This window comes from Trematomus bernacchii, unplaced genomic scaffold, assembly GCF_902827165.1.
Source record: "Trematomus bernacchii unplaced genomic scaffold, fTreBer1.1, whole genome shotgun sequence".
In the NCBI taxonomy this organism is placed as follows: Eukaryota; Metazoa; Chordata; class Actinopteri; order Perciformes; family Nototheniidae; genus Trematomus; species Trematomus bernacchii.
In genome coordinates, this window is record NW_022988097.1 from 8,442,044 (window position 1) to 8,461,676 (window position 19,633).

A 19,633-nucleotide genomic window follows, 5' to 3' on the forward strand; every position below is an offset into this window, starting at 1 on the left:
GTGTGTGAGTGTCTGTGTGTGTTAGAAGGGATTGATCAATTCCTGCACAAATCTCTCTGGGCAGCTTTAGCTGATCAGCTGAAAGTGGGGGAAATATTACAGAAGACGGACTTACCTTTAATGAAAGAATATTATTTTACTCGTGTTTAGCTTGAGAGTGGCATATGTTTTTTTACGTGTGGTTTATACAAACAAATTGGCCCTGTGACATACTGTAGTGTAACATCAAAGCAATCAACCTCTACAATGGCTGCAGGAAGCGAAGGCCGGGACATTGTGTTATAATGAAAGACCCTCGAAGCAGTAATTTCATGGCTGCTGAAGCTAGCAGTGGGTAGGTAATAAAGTGGCTTTATTCCAGGTTCATTTAAAAGAGGACACTGAGAGAGCATAGAGGTTTATTGTGTGCTTATTGTGACAGACGATGGCTCTCGTATCACGTCTTTTTAAAGCACAGGTGCTTGACTTGTAGTGTCTCAAAGGGTTACTGAATTACAGAGGTTGCTACGGCAGGTGGAGCTATCTATATTGGGATGTCACTTTGTCTGTGATACCAGTTTATGTGTGCAAAATAAAAAGAGATAGAAAATCCCACTGATGCATAGCTTCATCCATATTTCTTTAATATTATTTTTCTTGTGCATTTTATGGCTTCTCTGTTGTGCCCTTTCTTGTCAGCGTGTCCAAGCTGATTTATTCTCCTGACGCATGCATAATTTAGTTGTTATGAAGCCGGCGTGAAGGAGAGGGCCACTAAAGCACAAGAGGCATATGTGTGTGTGCGCGTGTGTGTGTGAAGTCTCAGCTGTGTGCGGCTGATGGGCCATTATAGTGGCTGTGATGAAACCACGAAGCCAAGGAAACAAACGGCAGTCTATGATATAGACATGGATGCAGTCGGAGATGGCATTCACACTTATTATCTCACATTGTGAGCAGAGAGTATAAATCAACAATTGTGGGTGACAATATTGCACTTGACTAGACATTATTTGTGTGAAATGCATCAGAGTGGGATAGAAATTACTTGTATAAAAAATGAAAAGGGAAAAAAAGCAGCTGATGGTTTTTAGTCTGAGAAAAATATTGCTCTGGCTTGTTAGACATCTGCACACTAATGGCACTGCACATGAAAACATGTCACCACCCCTTCTTAACTGATTATGTAGAAGAAATGGGAATAGCATGCTTGTCTGCATGTGTTTAATCACATTGAGTTTGGACTATGCTTTTGATAGTGTATCACATAGCTTGATTTGTTATGTTGTTTACAACGGTAAGAGCTATGCCAAATGAGTACAATCAAATTAAAAGGACAGACTTGATTTAGTTTGCCATCAAAGGCATCCAGGAGAGCAGCGGGAGGCAATCATTATTTGACTCTTTTAAAAGGAACAAAGGCAACTGTCTCTGGATGGCCAATTAGAGGGATTGCTGAAGAATAGGGAGCAATGTTCACTTTAGTTACAGTGTATCTGACACCGCCTGATTGCTCCCTCCCTCATATCTGTCCTTCTATCTTCCTATCTACAGTAGCTTGGCAGGAGCTCGAAAAATCGAGGCTAACAATGTGCGGTCATCCAATTCTCCCATGCACAAGCCTCTTGGCCCTCTTTGCGCATCTCTCTGCCAATTGTGCCAGGCCGGAGTTATCTTGTCTTGCTGTTAGACAGCCGATCAACAGGGGCAGTGGAGAGTTATGAGGGTTCATTACAAAGCCAAGTGGTTTTGATTTGCTGAACCAGAATGTTATCAATCTGATAATCTGTTGTTTTACTTTTAGCATGCTTCAAAATAATTAATGATGTAGACATAGAGAGCCCAGTCGTCACCAATGCCAGTAGTGTAATAACGTGTTCCTTGGATAGTCCCATTCCTGAGTTGGGAAGTCATTCTTTGTATTTTGGTGTTTTTATGAGCTTGAAGTCATCATTTGGACACAAAATAGAAACTATAAAAAATGTGTTTTATTTTATTGCATACACATTGGTATGGTATTTTCCTAATCAGAACATTGTTTTTCCAATTACTCCAACAGCACATTAAGGCAGCCAAAACGCAATTTCCACCACATTGTAAATGGTTAGAATGTGTAAAATGCTCTCTGTTTTTTAAATAAATGTATGGATAATTTAAAAGAAAACACTCATGTTTCAGTGTAAAAGCTTGCAGTGTTTTGGGAATCCTGTCTGCCACTGCTAGCTTTGCAGCACATATACTGAAAAGAACTGAAAACCTACCACAATAATATATTTGACTGTAAAAAAAACAGTGGCACATCCTACTTTGCATCATTTTATTTGTTTTAATCAATTTACTTTGGTTTAAAACCCACAGAAGCATAATATGACTTCCACTCTGAGAAACCTCAATGAGCTTTTTTGATTAAGGGTTTAGGTTCCGACTGTCGTCTGAGAGACAGCTGAGTGATAATGAAGGAAACTTTAGAAAGTTATTATATTTCTCTCAAGGACAGATTGGGTGTACTTCATGTATTTGTGCATTGTACGGACTGGCCTGTGTTCTGGTATAAGAAGTAACATTTAAATGCAATATTTGACATTTTTAAGACCTTTAACAATAAATGCATCTGACAAGTGGGTGCCAGTAAATTCTTTATAAATGCCTGCATACACTTTGGATATGGGTCATGCAGTAGGTCAGAATTAGCACATATTTACATGTTTTACAATAAGCTGTTCCATTTGTGGTTAGAAATAATGCAGCAAAATCTAATGATCAATACTCTACAGGCATCTTAATGTCACAGATAAGTTTGGTGAATTTACTCCGCAGCAGTTGGGGTCATTGGAAATATTGTAAGAGACAATGAAAGAAGTTCCCTGGAGATATTTTTGGACTGAATGCTTCCACTTGGCAGGTTTTTGTTCAAAGACTATTTGACTTCCTGTAGCTATAATGAGGCTATGACATCGAACACTATTTCAACTGTCAGCAGTTAAATGATAAAATTAAATAGCTCTGTGCTTCCACTGCAGCAGCTACGTGTTGAATTGCTTCCCCCCCCAACTATGATGGAAAGCTACGACATGAGACCCGACATTGTTATTCATATGTCATCAACACCTTGATGTGGCGATGGGTATTGTGAGACGGGCTAAATCCTGTGTGTCAGAACACCATCATGGATATAAAGCGACGGCCGCTCCAGGGCTTACCACAGAATATCACTGGCACTGCTCTCTTCAGATTGCTATTCGCTAAATGTCAATGGAAAATCTAAGTGCTTTCTCACAGTCAGAGGACAGTCATATTTTCATCTTCATTCACATCGTTTTTTGTCTTGCTGCTCAGTTCAAGGTGAACCTGATTCTCTCAAGACAGAAAAAAGTGGAGCCATGGAGAACAATAAAACAACAGCCATGAAAGAAAGGACAGAAACACAATTGACCCTTTGCTAAACCCCTCCCCCATACAGCGCTTATCCAATCACAGCTTAGAAAATGAGAGTAGGCACAGCAAGCTTCTCAAGCTTAGATATATTTTAGAGTCTCTGATGACATCATTTATTAGCATCTAAGAAACAAAAACACAAGAGGAATATTGTAAGTAATGGATTATCGGTTTTAGGGACAATTTTATTTTCCCGGGTACAATTCCCCATTCCCCCCCGCTTAGCATTTTCATTACTTATGTTGTGTTTACCCCCCAAGTGGAAGCTGGTCCTGGATTGCTATCAGAGTACTACAGTATAAGATGTGTATGTGTATGCTACTCTGTATTGGCTTTATATCTGCAGCATTTTAGTCTTCCTCCTAGGCTTTTCTTTTGTAAATTAAAAAGTGAATATATAGTGTTTGCAAACAGGAAGCAATGCAACTTATGAAGCCAACCTGAGCTATGTTCAAAAAATTGTATGTTTTTCCTATATGTAGCAACTGAATATGCAATTTTTTTTAGCTAAAGCTTATACTGCACTAACTTGTATTCATGAATTTATTTGTAATGTTTATTTTATTATCTTTGCTTTTTAATGATTGTTTTTAAATGCCATTTTATTCATCTCTTTCAATGTTGTAAAGCGCTTTGAATTGCCTTGTGTTGAGAGGTGCTATATAAATAAACTTGCCTTGCCTTTGTCCGACTTGTTTGAAAACATCGTTCGAATTGTAAGAGGCAACTCTGCCACTAAGTCATTGAAAAAGACATAGTGCACACTTACAGTTTGTTTCATAATCCACCTTTTCTTGACCCCTTTATAGCGTTAAAGGTATGACACTCAGGAAGAAGGGACATGAGAGAAAGCTAAAAGCATATGAGGACACAGCATATAGAAGGTTGTGAGAAACAGAGAGAGAGTGACTCATAAATCAAGTAGAGGTGAGATTGCTGAATCAGGGTTGATTGTGCCTGGGAGAGACAATAAAGCCTGTAATCATCTGTCTCTGCCGCACAGACCTGGCAATTATCTGCCCATAGCTGACCGCCACAACAGAAAGGCCAAGGTCCATCTACCCTTACCCATACAGCTCCAGGTTTTTAAGGGGAATTGTGTCTGCTGATGCAAACTGAAAGGACGGAGAGTGCAATATTCCCTCTTGGAGAGTGAATTGGGGAAAACAGAGGATTTGGTTAAAGGAGTGCCGTGGGATAGTCAGCTTTTCCTTCCATATTTGACGTTTAGGAGCTTTTTCAAAATAACTAGTGGTGATATCTCTATGGACCATTTGTGTGTCTCTACCCACACTATTAACACACACGCTCAAGGTAGCCAATCATTAAGCTGGTATGACACTGCCTACGGAAGCTACATTCGCTTCCACTGCACTTCCTTTATTACAACGTCTGCTTTCATGCGGATGTCTCATATTGGCAGTTAGGGGACACATTTACCTTAATTTCCCTCCAATACATCTGAGCCTGAGGCATATGGACCATCACTCTCCGACTGAAAGCACTACATTACAGCCTAAAAGCCTTTTTAGCCAGCCCAATATAGAAGCCAAATGAATAGTGTGGCTGTAATTATTTTTTCTATTGACTAAATGAAACCTCTTGGCAGACCTCAGCTCAAAAATACACTTTATTTCTCTCCCGAAAAGCAGAGTTTTGTTAATAATTGCAAAGTTGATTCCAGTTTTAGCTTTCATCAAACACAAATGATACACAAAATATAATATATCGCAAAAGTTGCTTGGTGTTCGTATCATGAGCAGAGGGTCATTTTTCATGTGGATACATCTGTTTATTCACTGCTTTTACAGCACAAATAGAAGTATGTAGGAACAAGCATATTGTATTGTTACATGCTTTTGTTCTTTGCTTTGAAAATATGATTAACCTTTAACTCTACAGATTAGTGGCTTCTTTAACACACCAGGCCTCTTTTTTATACAATGCTAACAAAAGAAAATCACCGCAGAGCAATAACACAAAGGACTGCAAGACAATGATCTTTTATTGACTCAGAGACACCCAACCAGGTACTTACAGTATACCCCAGGGTATTTACTACTGGAAAGATGGTAGATTACCTCAAATAAAAATAAAAAGATAAATATCAATGTATTTGTGTTAAGGAGGTTAATATAAAGCATCCCCAAAGAGTTATGTTTTTGTGTTATCAATAGCTTAGCAGAACTTATAAAGGAAACACTTGAAATGATTAGCTAAAAAGGTTGAAGGTACAAAGTAATGGACACATCGATAAACTAGCTGAAAGTAATGGATAAACTCTTGAAACCTATGTTAACACAAACAATTACTTTTTAATATTGCAACATTAATATTTATTTTTGTCATTATTTTTAAGACCTGTTAATTTTAACACTTTAACAGACATATTTGGCACATGACATCCTGGCAGTGTTGGGCAAGTTACTTCCAAAATGTATTTTTTAAGTAATAAGTTACATTACAATATTACTGTCTCTGAAATGTAATGAGTTACACTACTTTTATATTACTTTTGAGTTACTTTACCAAAATAACTGCAAAAGAATGGCTAGGTATTTTAAATGCTAAAATGTAGTTTAGTGCAGCTCATTATACCTCCAGTGAAGGGCAATGTGGTATAGCATAACAACTGTGTAGGCCATTAAGGCTACTAACAACCTTTATTACACGGCTTGGTCAGGGTTCTAATCTCCCAACCTGATATTTTTATTTTGTATTCAATCAATATATTTTTGGAAAGGGAAACTGTGCGCAAACAGCAGTAGATATATATTCATTTGTTTCAAACAAAAAAGGGCACTTTCTCTGGAGGAAGAAAAAGGGCAGGGGCTCAAGCCCACTTTGATGTCTATGTGTGCACGTGCCTGCTGATCAGGGAACCCGACGTGAAGCGGAGGGATCTTGATGAGCCCGAAGGGTAAAAAACAGGCTTACTAATCTACCCGCACAATTCTTCTCTGGTGTCGGAATGTCTCGAGATGTTAGTGAATTCTTAAAAAACAAAACACCATTTAATTTCGGGTTAAAATGTGTTGTAACTGCGTTACTGAGAATTGTAACGGGTAGTATATTACCCAAATGTCATTAGTAATGCGTTACATTACTTCGTTACAGCAAAAAGTAATACATTACTATAACTCCGTTACTTTTGTAACGCGTTACACCCAACACTGCATCCTGGGTCAGTGGAGTGGTACTTGGCCTCTTCAGACTTTGGGGGTAAGTCATAAAAGAATGTTGGGAACCTCCAAAACAAATGAAAAACATAAACTAATACAGACTATAGAAGTTGTCTCAAAATGTTTCTGTTTTCCTTAGAGCCAGAGTGTGAAAAACAAACACCCTTGAAGGCTATTTTCCCTTGTCACTCCTCCAGGTTTAGCCAGCAGTCAGTGCCTATATTGCCTGGGGAGCTGCACTACCTGATAAGCGGAGGTAGAGGCTCTCTGACACATCTGTCTGCTTGATGAGCCAAGTGTCAAAGCCCCCCAAAGTGCTGGATGGAGTGCATCAATAAACGACTTTAATCCCCTCCTGGGGCCAATGTCCTCCCGCTAATAAGGGATCGTCTTACACCACTGGCAGTGAAGAGAGAGGTAAAAGTGGTTTGGCATGGGCTTCAGCACGGGGATACACAGTGCGCAGGGAATTGACGGTACACAGGTAACAGCCTGTAAATCACACGCGCCTGCTGTTGGCTTAATTGCTGCATTGGATAGGTGTTTTGTTTCCTCCTCCTAGAGAAACTTTCCCTCCCTCTGTTGCCCTTTGCCCCTCTTTGTATTCTCTTTAAAGTGTACTTCTATGTGTCATCCTCTACAGCTTTTTGTATTACAGTCTCTTTTCCCCACCTCCGCTATGTATCCAACTTTGCCCCAGACAGTCTGCCAGACAGAAGAGGAGCAGCAGAGGGACGGGGACGGATATCTGGGCAGTATGGGTAGCGCTGAAGGACGTGTGGGTTGCTAGCATCCGCAGGGAAGATCCAATGAGTGTTCTAGTCAGAGTGACCCTAATTAACCACATATTATCTGCAGGCAGTGTGGGAGATTAAGGCCCTCAGCTGTGGACCCTACAGGCCTGGAGACCCAGAGACAGAGGACTCTGCGCTAAAGCACACTTCATATTCTGCCTCGGAGCAAGACAGGGAGAGGTGGGGGCGTGAGGCTGGGCTAGGACAAAATAACCACTCAGAGAAGATAACACGATGCAGAAGACCGCTTGCTTGAAGCATATCAGAATGTTTCTTTAATGAGCAGATAAACATAGCAATCCCAAACAGTTAAGCAGGGCTGCAAGTAACTATTATTTTCGCTCTTGATTCATCTGCTTATTAGTTTCTAAATCAATCAGTTCATCGTTTAGTCTATAAAATGATGGATAATAATAAAAAACTTCCATCCATTCCAACATTTCTCATTTTGTCAACCCAAATCCCAAATATATTCGGTTTAATATGATATAAAACCAAATTTGAGGACATTTCTGCTTTAAAAAAATGGTGGATTATCAAAATAATTGTTATCATGTCGGTCGACTAATCGATTGTGTCTGCAGCTCTACTGCTATGAAGGAATAAAGAAATATGCAGACAGCCTTTTTTTTTTTTGCACCCCCACAAAAAGGCGGACATATTGTGTCTTTGTCTGTCATATCCTGAACACATCCACCCCCCCCCTGCCCAGTTGCTGTGAACAGAATTGAAGTTACCGTAGGAGGAGGGGAGCCTTCCTCTATTGAGACATAATGAGCTTATTTTCTCGTTTGACATTAGAACACCCAGAAGTGAACACTTGGACATGTTGACAGGTCATCACACGAGCGCGGCACGCTGGTGCATAAAACCAACGTCTATTATCAACAAGGCAATGCAATCTGGGGACTACACAAAAACCCTCATTGACGGAACACAATAAGCAGCCCCCACAGGCAGACAGAGACTCTGAATCCTGCAGAAAACATTTCAGTTGCAGCTGTGACATACCTCATTTCAGATGAAAGACGAGCCAATATCAACAACATGATTAAACAGAAGATTAACTGACGCCAACCAGACAACTTAAAAAAAAAAAAGCCCAATCTAAAGGCTATAGCTCATAAGATACGGCGTTTCTTAGAGTGTTATTACAAGTGTTACGAGCTGCTGGTGAATATATTTCACATTTACATAACACCAAACTATTATATAAAACAGTAAGTGCAGTGTTAACAGTTCAAGTATTTACAGGGCTTTCATAAAGTATTACATGGTAAATCTATCCTCTGCTAACCCCGCTGCTATTCTGAGCCGCTGTAACACTTCCTGTGGTTCCACACTGTAATTCAAGCCTGAAGGCCTGACTCCAGGCGCGTGCCGTCACCTACCTCGGTCGGTGTCGTAGAGGTAGACGAACTTCTGCCACTTGTAGTGAGAGAGCAGGCTGAGGACGGCGCCGCGGAGGGGAGGGCGCATCTGGATGACAAACTGCACCTCATTATCGGTGGGGTAACTGGGTGTGACGAAGGAGGTGTGCAGGGCGCCGCAGAAGGAGGTCAGGGTGTTCATGGACTTCTTGTCGTAGAATCCGAAGATGGCGTACACTCCGCGGGAGAACTGGGAGCAAACTGCAGGGACAGCAGAGGACAAGAGGACAGGGTGGTTAAGACATTACTCAGCAAAATGTGAGTTTGCTCAAAAGACTGGCTCACTCACCTCAGCACTTCTCTCAGTGATTCAGTGAGTTAGGGTAATCTTGGAATTATTTCCTTGGTCAGAACATTCATTATTCTGTTTGTTAAATGCAAAACATTATAATATGAGTATAATAATTACTAAAAGCCTAAGGGGTGATGTATTCAAATTGTTTGTTTTATTTGACAATCAAGTCCATATTACGTAATTATTTTTTGTTGAAAGGGGGAAATTAACCAGATTTCTAACAACCGTCTGACTATTTCATCAATATCATTGCTCTTTGTTATTCTTAAACAGATGGTTCCTTATTTCATTTTAAAACTGGGATGATTGGGAAATTCCTTGGCGTGTCTGAAAAAATAACCCTAATGATGATATCTTGGTTTTACAATAAATGATAACAGAAATCCTGTGAAACCAAGAAGGGGGATGAAGTTAAAAAGATGTGGAGGCAAGACAAATCAAATGAAAGACCCAATTGAGTTGAGATGTAAAATCCACTGTATATAGAGTTAGATCCAAGTCATCGGTCTATTTTGAGTTCGTGGAAGTGCAATACTATCACTGGCCAGTTAATTCAAATAATCCAAGATGCTTGTGAAACATTTTTTGTTACACTTCTATACGATTATTGATCATAGTGATCACAACATATAATCCCATTTTCATCTGGTACCAACAATTTGAATAAAGAAATGCGTGTTAATACACAATAAACACACATGTATGTTTTGCATCAGAAAGTGAACAGATCTGGTATCAGTGACAGCATTGTGACAGGAGGTCAGCAATCATCCTGCGGCTGTAAATTGGTAGAATGTGTTTCTGTGTAAGTAGGAAAGTGGCAGCCAATGTATTGAAACGTCACGCCATTAACTGAAGGTCTCCAGCTCCCACCAGGGGCTCCCGCCAGTTATCTCTGTTCCCTCACCCACCGTGAACGACTCACTGCAGCATTCACAGCAGATGTGAGCGCCACCGCAGCCTGTCACCGCTTCTGGTGCCTCCTACGAAAAGAGCTGAAAAACACAACTCTTTCTGACTCTAGTGAAAAGTGAATTCAGTTTTCCATTCAATGGCCTGGGACATTTGTGTTTGCTGGTGCCAAGATGTCAGAAACAGATACATACTTGGTGTCTGTGCAAATATAGGAGATAAACCTACCTATACATATCACATTTTTACTACTGGATTGACCCCTTTCTTTGAGGAAAAAACAACCCTATTTACATGCTGCACAAAAACCAGACTGTGTTTAGTAAAATAACAATCTGACGCAAGCAAATGGTAAAAGAATATAAACAGTTACCCCATCATTTGAATGCTTTTCACTTCAACAAATCTATGACAACCACTTCGGGGAATGTACATCCTAATAATACAAGCATTTTATTTCTCCTATCAGAGCGTGCATCTGATGACATTTCTTGAAAGGCGAAAAAACCTTTCCATTTGTTTGTGTATTCATCATGCGCTCTAGTGGGACACCGTCAATTGTCAGGCAAGAGCGACTTCCTTTCAGTCAGAAGCCATTAATGTGTAAACTAACATTCAGAGCTACAGGTGTTTTGCTTCCCCACCCTATCATGAATGGCTGCTCACTTATTCTGATTGACTGTCAAGTGCTCCCACTGTGTAATCAAGCATTCTCAACATCCGTAAACACTCTCAATATTCCACTACAATGGTTGGGTGACGGGAGGGAGGGCACTATTCAAACGTATGTAATGGCTATGTTAAATATTTGCTTACCAATAGCTGACGGGCATTCATTCAAAAGGTATGATTGGAGACATCAGACAAAGCTTAGAACTATGATCTTGTTTGAATAATGCAATACATAAGCTGTTTTGGCATTCTTAGGGTTATTGATGGTAAACTGACCTAAATGAAATGTTGTATTTTGTGTGTTTTACCTTAGAAACCAAAGAGGAAATCGCAAGAACGAGAGCCGTGACCTCCAATTACGACAAATCCACATATTTTACAGTATTACTAAAGTATACAAAAATATATATTTACATATAATATGCGAAAAAGTCAATTAATATCTGCTCAATGATTCAGATGCACTCAAAAATGTCTGTAGTTCTTCGTTGGCCCTGCCTTCACCAAGATTCATAAAAATGGCAGCAGTATTTTTTCCATAATCCTTCTGACAAACAGATAAACCAAGAGAACCATAAACATTACCTCCTTGGAGGGGGTTATAATCCATTTCCCCGCCCCTGTACGAGCAAATCTGTCCATCTTTGTGAGGAACCATGTTTGAGTATGTGCAAACCCTTTATACATACTAAAGAGGACAACATGACAGTGCTCACGTATTCAGCTCCTAAGCACAATTGCTGTGTGAATGAGAGATCTAGTCACTGGTGGGATTTGCCTCATCCCTTTTAATTCTATTCCCTCCCTATCTGTCCTGGTACAGACACCTCTCCCAAGGTATAAGCATCCATTCTCAATGCACACACACACAGGCAAGCTCACACACATGCACTGATGCAGACATACAAACATGCACACACACACACACACTGCCTCTAGATAAGTGAATCAACAGATGGACAGCAGTATTGTGGGTAAGTGCTGCAGGGTGAGTGCTGCAATCTCCCGGACTGAATGGGAGCCAGTCGGAGCTGCAGCCTTCGTCGAGGCCCAGTTTTCTCTGCACTCGCTCTTAATTTGGGCCAGTCCTGACACAGAACCTATTCTAGGGGACCAGATCGGGCGGCCTCTTTCTTTCTGCTCAGCTGTCCTCTGCTTATTAGGTTGAGCTTTGAGCAAACCCAAGCTTCAACAACAGATATGTAACCCCACTCCTGTTCCCATTAGACATACATTGTCTTTGTGATGCAACCTTAGCAAGGGTTGCCACCTTATTGAAGTGGAAAGGTTGTGTTGCAGTGATCCCATGAGCCATGCCATCTATAGTGATCTGAGCTCCAGGTATGTTCCCCCCTTGGTGAAAGGCTTACAAGGATGTTCTAGACAGAGAATGACCTCTTCTGTTTCTGGGGCAAAGAATCCAGTCTCACTGCACCAGATCTGCCAGCATCATGCAGCTCTGCCCCTAAGACACGAGGCATCCTGTCACAAGAAATGCACGTTCCTTTCTTCCACAATAAATCCCTCTTCAGAGTCTTCCCTCACATGTGTGGCTCTAAAGGCTTGGTATTCCCAGCCACATACATGCATGCATTGCCATAAATAGACCCAACCTCCAATCAATGGAAGCAGCGTAATTTATTTCCAATGGAGAGCCATGAGCTGCACTGTGCAGGAACCTCTTGTTTTCTCACAGTTAATCACTTCTGGCACGTTTCAGCGGTCAGAGGCCGCGCCACATGTTGAGGTTTCTTGGGTTCATAAGGTTTAAATACTGTAGCATGTAGGGGATAGTAAATCTGAACTCCAGGAACCTTCATGTGGAGCTAGCGGCGCTGTTGATCATGATTGATCATGCAAATGTGTCAAGTAAAAATGACCCTTCCCTTGGTAGCCTGCAACCATCCTTTTCACAAACTGCTCTGAGAAAATAAATAGGAAAACAATTTGCTGTTTCACCGAGTGCTGGGGGAGAAAAACAAAATAAGTGTTGGCTCTTATCAACAACAGCCTGGATCACCTGTGAGGAGAGAGCAAGTGTTTTAAAAACTTTTAAATCGATTTTTTTGGTATTATTCGCATTGTATTGTAACTTTCTAATTAATCTATATTTTAGTTTCAAGCTGCACCAATTTGCTACCTCGCTAATTTGTCCTGCATGTACATTTCTCACCCTTTTATATTTGAATAAACTCTAATTCTTTTTCTTTGTGAAGGGCGAATAACAAGACCGCAGAACAAATGAGCAGACTTAAACCTTGATTCATAAACATGAAATAGCAAACAAAAAAAGCAATCAGTAGAAACATATTGACCAAGTCGAACTAAGGAATTTAAAGTTTATTTGCGGTGGAAAGGAAAGTCAATTGCATTGAGATTTCAGCTCAATAGTTAAAAAAAAAAGAAAAAAGCTTAAAGTTTAGGTCACAAAGGACTCATACCTTCATCCCTGAACCTTTACATAAACTGGGTTTCCTATTTTTTTTTATTCTGAAGAACTCAGAACTTAAAACAGTTTCTGAAAGTTACCTCGGGCTGTATAAAAAGTTCTGGATTAACCTCTTGCAGCCTGAAAGAGCCATACTCTGTATATGGACATATTCCTCTACCTCACTCACGCTCCCAGAGAGGTCTCTTCATGCATTACCCCCTACCCCCCACCCCCCTCCCCTTCTTTAAACGCCTCACCGTCTCTCTCCACTCTCCTCTCCTCTAACCTCACCACTCGATTTGACCTCTCTTTTTGTATCCTGTCTTTTGCCTCAGCCATCTGCTCATCCCCCAAAGCATACACCCTCCTCAAGCGTGGCGGTATCTCTCTCCACCTGAGTGCCTCCCTCCTTCCCCTCTCACATTGTTTCCCCCGTAATATCGCCTCGCTCCATCAGCAGTGCAGAGATTCGGGTTGGACTTTGGTTAAGAAAAGAATGAAGTGCAAGGTACAGTCACGAGAGACAGCTGCTGTGGAGAAATGCCCTGGCCTCATCACTCTTAGCGATTAAATAAGAATGAAATAATCATTGTTCTGTAGGTGGAAATAAGATGGCCGAACTTTCTACAACTGATGAAAAAACTAATTAGTTAATTTAATTCAATGATTCTGCGAGTGTCATCTCAAATTTAATTAATGCTCATGAGTCCTCAGAAAACCATGTGCATTTGAAGTCATAAAAAGAGACTTGCATGAGGGCTGAGTGGTAAACAACACAAAGATAATTCTCTCTTATCTGCTCCTTCTCTTCTCCTCCTCCATTTTCATTTTCCATTTTTTTTTTCTTCCTCTGCAGCTAACCGTGCCTTCTCCTCCTCCTCCTCCTCCTCCTCCTCCTCCTCCTCCTCCTCCTCCTCCTCCTCCTCCTCCTCCTCCTCCTCCTCCTCCTCCTCCTCCTCCTCCTCCTCCTCCTCCTCTTCTTCCTCTTCCTCCTCCTCCTCCTCCTCCTCCTCCTCCCCCCTCCTGCTGCAGGGTACCATGCATCCCATCTCCAGTTCACTGGTCAAACACACACAGTGTGCCGCCCTCGTTCCCTTCTATAATCAGGACACTCTGCAGTGCTACGGGGATGTTACATTTCTGACGCATCACTGGGATGGCTGGCCTGGAATGCTAGTTCAGAGGGATGCGTGGTATCCTGCAGGCATGCCGAGCTAATACATACGAGAAAACCTTTTCATGCACTCAAAATATTTGCACTCACATGCTCTTCTGTGGCCCATGAGCCAGAGCTTTGCACTGCCTTGGGAAGGCGGCTGGGAACAGTAAATGTCAACCATGATTGTATCTCTTTAGCCGTTTTTCCCGTCCCTTTCACAAAACCAACATTCTTTCTCTTCTTGGCTCTGTTGTTTCTCCGCTCAGTCACTTGCCCTCCATTTCCTGCCTGTGTCTCGCTCCGGCTCTCCCCCTGGTACCCGGAGATCCTCTTGCTGGTCTGCCCCTCGCTCGCTGCCTCGCTCCCTCCCCCTACCCAGTGTTCAGCAGCCTACATCAGGACCAGCCCGTCCTGCTCTGAAGGAGGGATGCTGTCACTGGGAGATAGCTCGTAAGTGCCCGGGGGGATTGCATCAGCTCTTGTCATATAGAGATGTGAAGTGCTTCAAACTGTTAACTCAAATGGCAGACCTAGATTCAAGAACGACTCAACTGCAATGGTGCCGTGAAACGTTAAAAGGAAGCTGTTAGTGGTCGTGCTCCATCAACATCCAGCGTCTGTTTACACTTTAAATGACCTGCCGGGTAACACTGTTACACACACTGTGGGGAAATGAAAACACACATTTACTACATACTGTACAGTAAATGCATTCAGTGTTTTGACATTAGAGCAGTGCTTCTGTATATTTGAACATTATTCTTTAACGATGTGCAACAAAATCGATTTATAATAATTTTATTGTGAATAAAAAATGCTTCTGGAAAACTGACAAAAAACTGTATATAATGTTTATTTAAGATGTAATGCATAACAATGGAACATTGCAATATACCAATTTTATATTTTTCGATGTGATTTAGCCTACATACGTCATACATTATCTCCATATTGTTAAAATATTGTCTTTAATACATTAATATTGCGGTGTTACTGTAATTCCTTTGCTGGGCATTCCATTTTGATTAGACTGCTGAAGGAATCGAACCGGTATGGTTTCATGATCATCCTCTTAACCTTAAGCCACAGAAGCAGCCACCATAACTGTAAAAATGGTAGTAAACCACCTTTCCTCCTATTGCAACAGCCCTAACTGTCATAGACACAACATATTTTCGATGTTGACATCACACTTTCACAAAATGGAAATGTACTAAATGCAGATTTAAAGAAGCTCTGTGGACTGTTAAGCTTTAGTTCGCTATGGAGCCGTTTGCACCATAGCACTTGCACGCACATGTGCACATTCGTACTCAGTCCTGTCACTGTTTCCACACTGATTGCTGGTGGCAGAAGTAGGCCGAGAAGCACAGCAAAGCTCGGGCACAATGCAGGGAAGAAGAAGACTGCTAGTAAGTAAACAAGATGAGAGGAAAATGTTGAAAGATCCTACTTTGAGAAGGAACGTTTGGGACACCTCAAGGATTCACCCAATTAGTTATTGGTGACACTGGATATTTCTTTTGTTTTCAATTTAAAATGTATGGTGTCCTCGTGTCTGGAGCAAAGGACCAAACTATTTTCCCTTTTTACAGTTGGTCTGAATCTGTTTTACAGGCCATCAAATATCAAAGATTCTGCTCTGTTTTAGAGACCTCTGACCATTTCTCTCCACAGTCCCCTGTGCTCAAAACCTCATCTGCTGTTAGGGTTTGAAAAAAGTACAAGCAATCCACCGGTGGGTTCAGACGAGTGTGTCACTTGATGCATGTACTTGTGTGTTTGCCTGAGTGTATGATGGATGATAGGGGGTAAAGAGCCTGGCCTGGGGATGCTCTGTCACTTGTCGCTGTTGAGCCTGGAGCTTACCCACCCAGAGATAAGCATCTCCACACACTGAGGACAGGTTTCTAAATCCCTCTGCGCCTGGGGTCAATTTTCCTCCTATCGTGTTTTGTTTCAATTATTTAAACTTTGAATTTTTTCGGTTAACTGAATTAACTCCTATTAAAGATTCAGATATAATGTTGTAGCCATGTAAAGCCGTACTACAGCATGCAAAGGTTTAATAACAGAAAATGGATGTGTACATTTTATTGTATCTATAAAGAACTGGGGTTTGACATTTCCCTCTCTGCTAGATACATTAGTGAAAGTCACAAAAAAGGGTTACTGGCCAGTAACTTTAATGGCTCAAATTAATGTGTCTCTATCAAAGAGGGGACTGAAGGGCTTCCTGTAACGCTGGCTCTGCACAAAGGAGAAGCATATAAATGCTGCCCGGATACATGGAGGACAGGTCAACTATAAGAAGAAATCTGATCAAATTCCAACATGGCAGACGCTTGTAGGAGATTTTTGTCAAGATCCTTGCAACAATTTGGATCCAAATGTAACGTGAGAAAAAGCATATTTGTCTAAATATATATAGACATGTTTTATCATCAACCTACTGTAAGTGTGAGCTGTTTTTTGACACCTGCTGCTGATTTTTTTTTTTTAGCCTAACACATGAAGCCCACTGCAGAGCAGAGAACTTGACAGCAAAATATGACAGCCGTCACTTCTGAGAACAAGCAAATGGACATTTCATCCAGTTTAAAATAACTGCATGGTTTTAATCATGTATTAGCATGGTGCAAGTTTAAATTAGGCCAAGTTAGAATATTATTTAGTGTTAAACTGATTGCGAATATGATTTCTATTGATATATATTGTAGAGTTGTATAGCTACCAGGTCAATATTTGAATATTGTGAGAAGGAATACATGGACATTTTTGCGAAAGTATAAATAAAAAAATACCCATTTTTTTTCTCTCCGAGCATAATGTAGAGTGGTATATCCAATTGAGAAGGACATTATGGAAATCTGTGTGAAGGCATAACATTCAGACTCTGGTTAGCATGATTTACATTCTCTTTGAAGCCTCTAGAATTGGGCCTAAAAGGCATCCATAGGAGAAAAAACCTAATCCCATAGTGCCTGAAGGTTTCATATATAACCTACAACCGCAGTCAATGAGACGAGCGGACCTCAGGTCTGTGAGCAGGATGACAGAGAAATCCCATCATTATTATGTGAGCTGTCAAATCTTTGCCAAAGTAAAACAAGGATAACTTATTCAAACTAGAATTTGCAGCTTTTTCCATAAAAGTATTACAATTCAACAGAATAGTTTGAACAATGTTGAGATAAGATTTAATTGGATGATTAAAATAAAAAAAGACTGTAGAAAAATGGCTCAAGAACATAACAGAAATATCTCTGATCTACTGGTATCTATTATCTGATTTCAACACTGTTACAGTATAGAAGAGTATTTAATGGTAATGTTAAACAAAACTGTGTTTTTTCATTATACTTATCATGTTTGAATTATGTCTCCATGTCCCAAAACAGTTTTACGTGATGTTACTAATCTTTCTGATTGAATTGTTATTCCTTCTATATACACAGTTAAATCTTCACAGTATTACAACTGTTCTGCATTCTAAAACCTTTGTTTTGTCATTAATAAAGCTCGACTAACATGAGAACCCTCTGTGCAAATATGATTAGAGCATAATGGTATTGGTTTAACATCCGGCGTAGATAGGTCCTCCCAATTAGGATGGTCTCTCTTGAATGTAATCTCTTATCTTATCGTATCGTCTCCATTTTAAATACAACCCAAATGCCATTATACCAGCGGTATTTATCATACGAAAAAATGTCACCAGTATAACCAAACTTGGTATGTAAACGTGCAATATTTGAGTTTGCTGCATTTTGTCCTTGCTGGCTGTATTTTCATTTATTTTGTATTATTACTTATATTTTTTATTTACTTACTTTCTTTTTTCGGGCATTTGGGATATTTTCTTTAAGCATATTTCGACGTTTTACCAAATACTAATAATGCACATAATAATGATAGGCTTTGACTGCTGCAAATGACTATGCATTTTGTGCACTGAAGATTAGAAACTGATCCTCAGACCAGAGTCACTGAGGTCAGATGTGGTCCACCAGCACGTCCTTCCCCTTCACTGCAGGTGATCAAATATTCTCTTTGCTCTCTTGTTTTTCTCTGCAGCCCTTCAACCAGCAGCTCCTTCTCCTCTCCACCTGCATTCTTGATGATATAGTCCTGTACTTGTGTGAGAGTGGCTGGTGAGTAATCCCCCAGGGAGTCAATGACTCTCGACTCCAGCTCCTTCTGACAGATATTTTCACCTTCAAGGTCGGACCATCATGCTTTTGTTTGAACACAGAGCAACACACATGGCTGAAAGCATTCTGTGGGTCAAACATGACACTCACTGTGTACGTCTGTCCAATGCGTTGGCCATTTCAAAAGTTCAGATAACGTTATCTTGCAGGGTTTACTTAATATCTCTGTTCGATAGGACTCAACGGATACATGCAGAAATCTCCCTTTCCCCTCATCCGCATGTCATTTCCTTGACACATGTAATTAAGGACTATCTATGCGAGCAGATAACAGAGCCGAAACCCTTGGCCCTCGCTCCACCTCGAGAGCCGCGCTCAGAGATCCCCCAGCCCATCACGCTGAACAAATAACAATCCCTTCTTCGACAGGCTCTTGCAGTCCACCATTTGCTGCAATGCAGAGGCTGGAGGAGTGCTACAGGACTTGTCTTATCGTTTCAAAGATGATCACTCCTCTCACCTTCGAGAAGATGTCACCACAGTACACAGCGAGGACAGTTACTGACCCTTCGAGTGTGTCTGTGCACATTTTAAGAAGGATTCAGCGGAGTATGAAACATGTAAGGCTTATGATATTCCGTAATTGGATTTCCAAGAAAGCTGGTGACAAAACCTCACACACCACTAATCCTCCCAATCAGCACCGCGGGCCTAAAGCGTGCCCTTTTTCGCCGATGAATGATGAAGGGAAGAGGGAAAGAGCATGAAGCAAGGAGGAAAGTGGGGGTCGTGGATGGAGAGGGGTGGGGATAGCGCCACGACTGCATGAGGACGGACAGCCAATGAAGGCCGATGCGCCCTAACTTAAGGTTTAATCAGCATTGGAAGTGAGAGTTGAAACACCAGGGAAGGAGAGAGTTTAACATGTCGGACCACCAGAACAAACATTCAAACTGTTGCTGTCAGAAGCAGTCAGGGTCTGCCTTCACAACAAACTAGGAAGATTAGCTCTGCTGGATCACAGGAAACAGTTCACTTTAGGACTCCATGAAGGGATGCCGTTAAAGAAAGGCGACATGAGAAGGAAATGTCAGCAATCTCACAGAGAAATACTTTCAGAAGATGCATATAAATAATTCCCCTTGGGTAGAGATTTTTGGTGATATTTCAGATAGAGACTGCCGCTCCAA

General features: G+C 41.0%; 1 protein-coding gene across 1 annotated transcript in view; it reads right to left on the bottom strand.

Annotated features, from left to right (window-relative positions):
• gria3b (glutamate receptor, ionotropic, AMPA 3b) overlaps window positions 1–19,633 on the bottom strand; it is a 77,415-nt gene that overhangs the window by 45,521 nt on the left and 12,261 nt on the right. Inside the window, exon 3 of the mRNA XM_034121441.1 lies at window positions 8,782–9,021. Coding sequence (XP_033977332.1) covers window positions 8,782–9,021 — 240 coding nt within the window. The remainder of the gene's footprint in view (window positions 1–8,781; window positions 9,022–19,633) is intronic.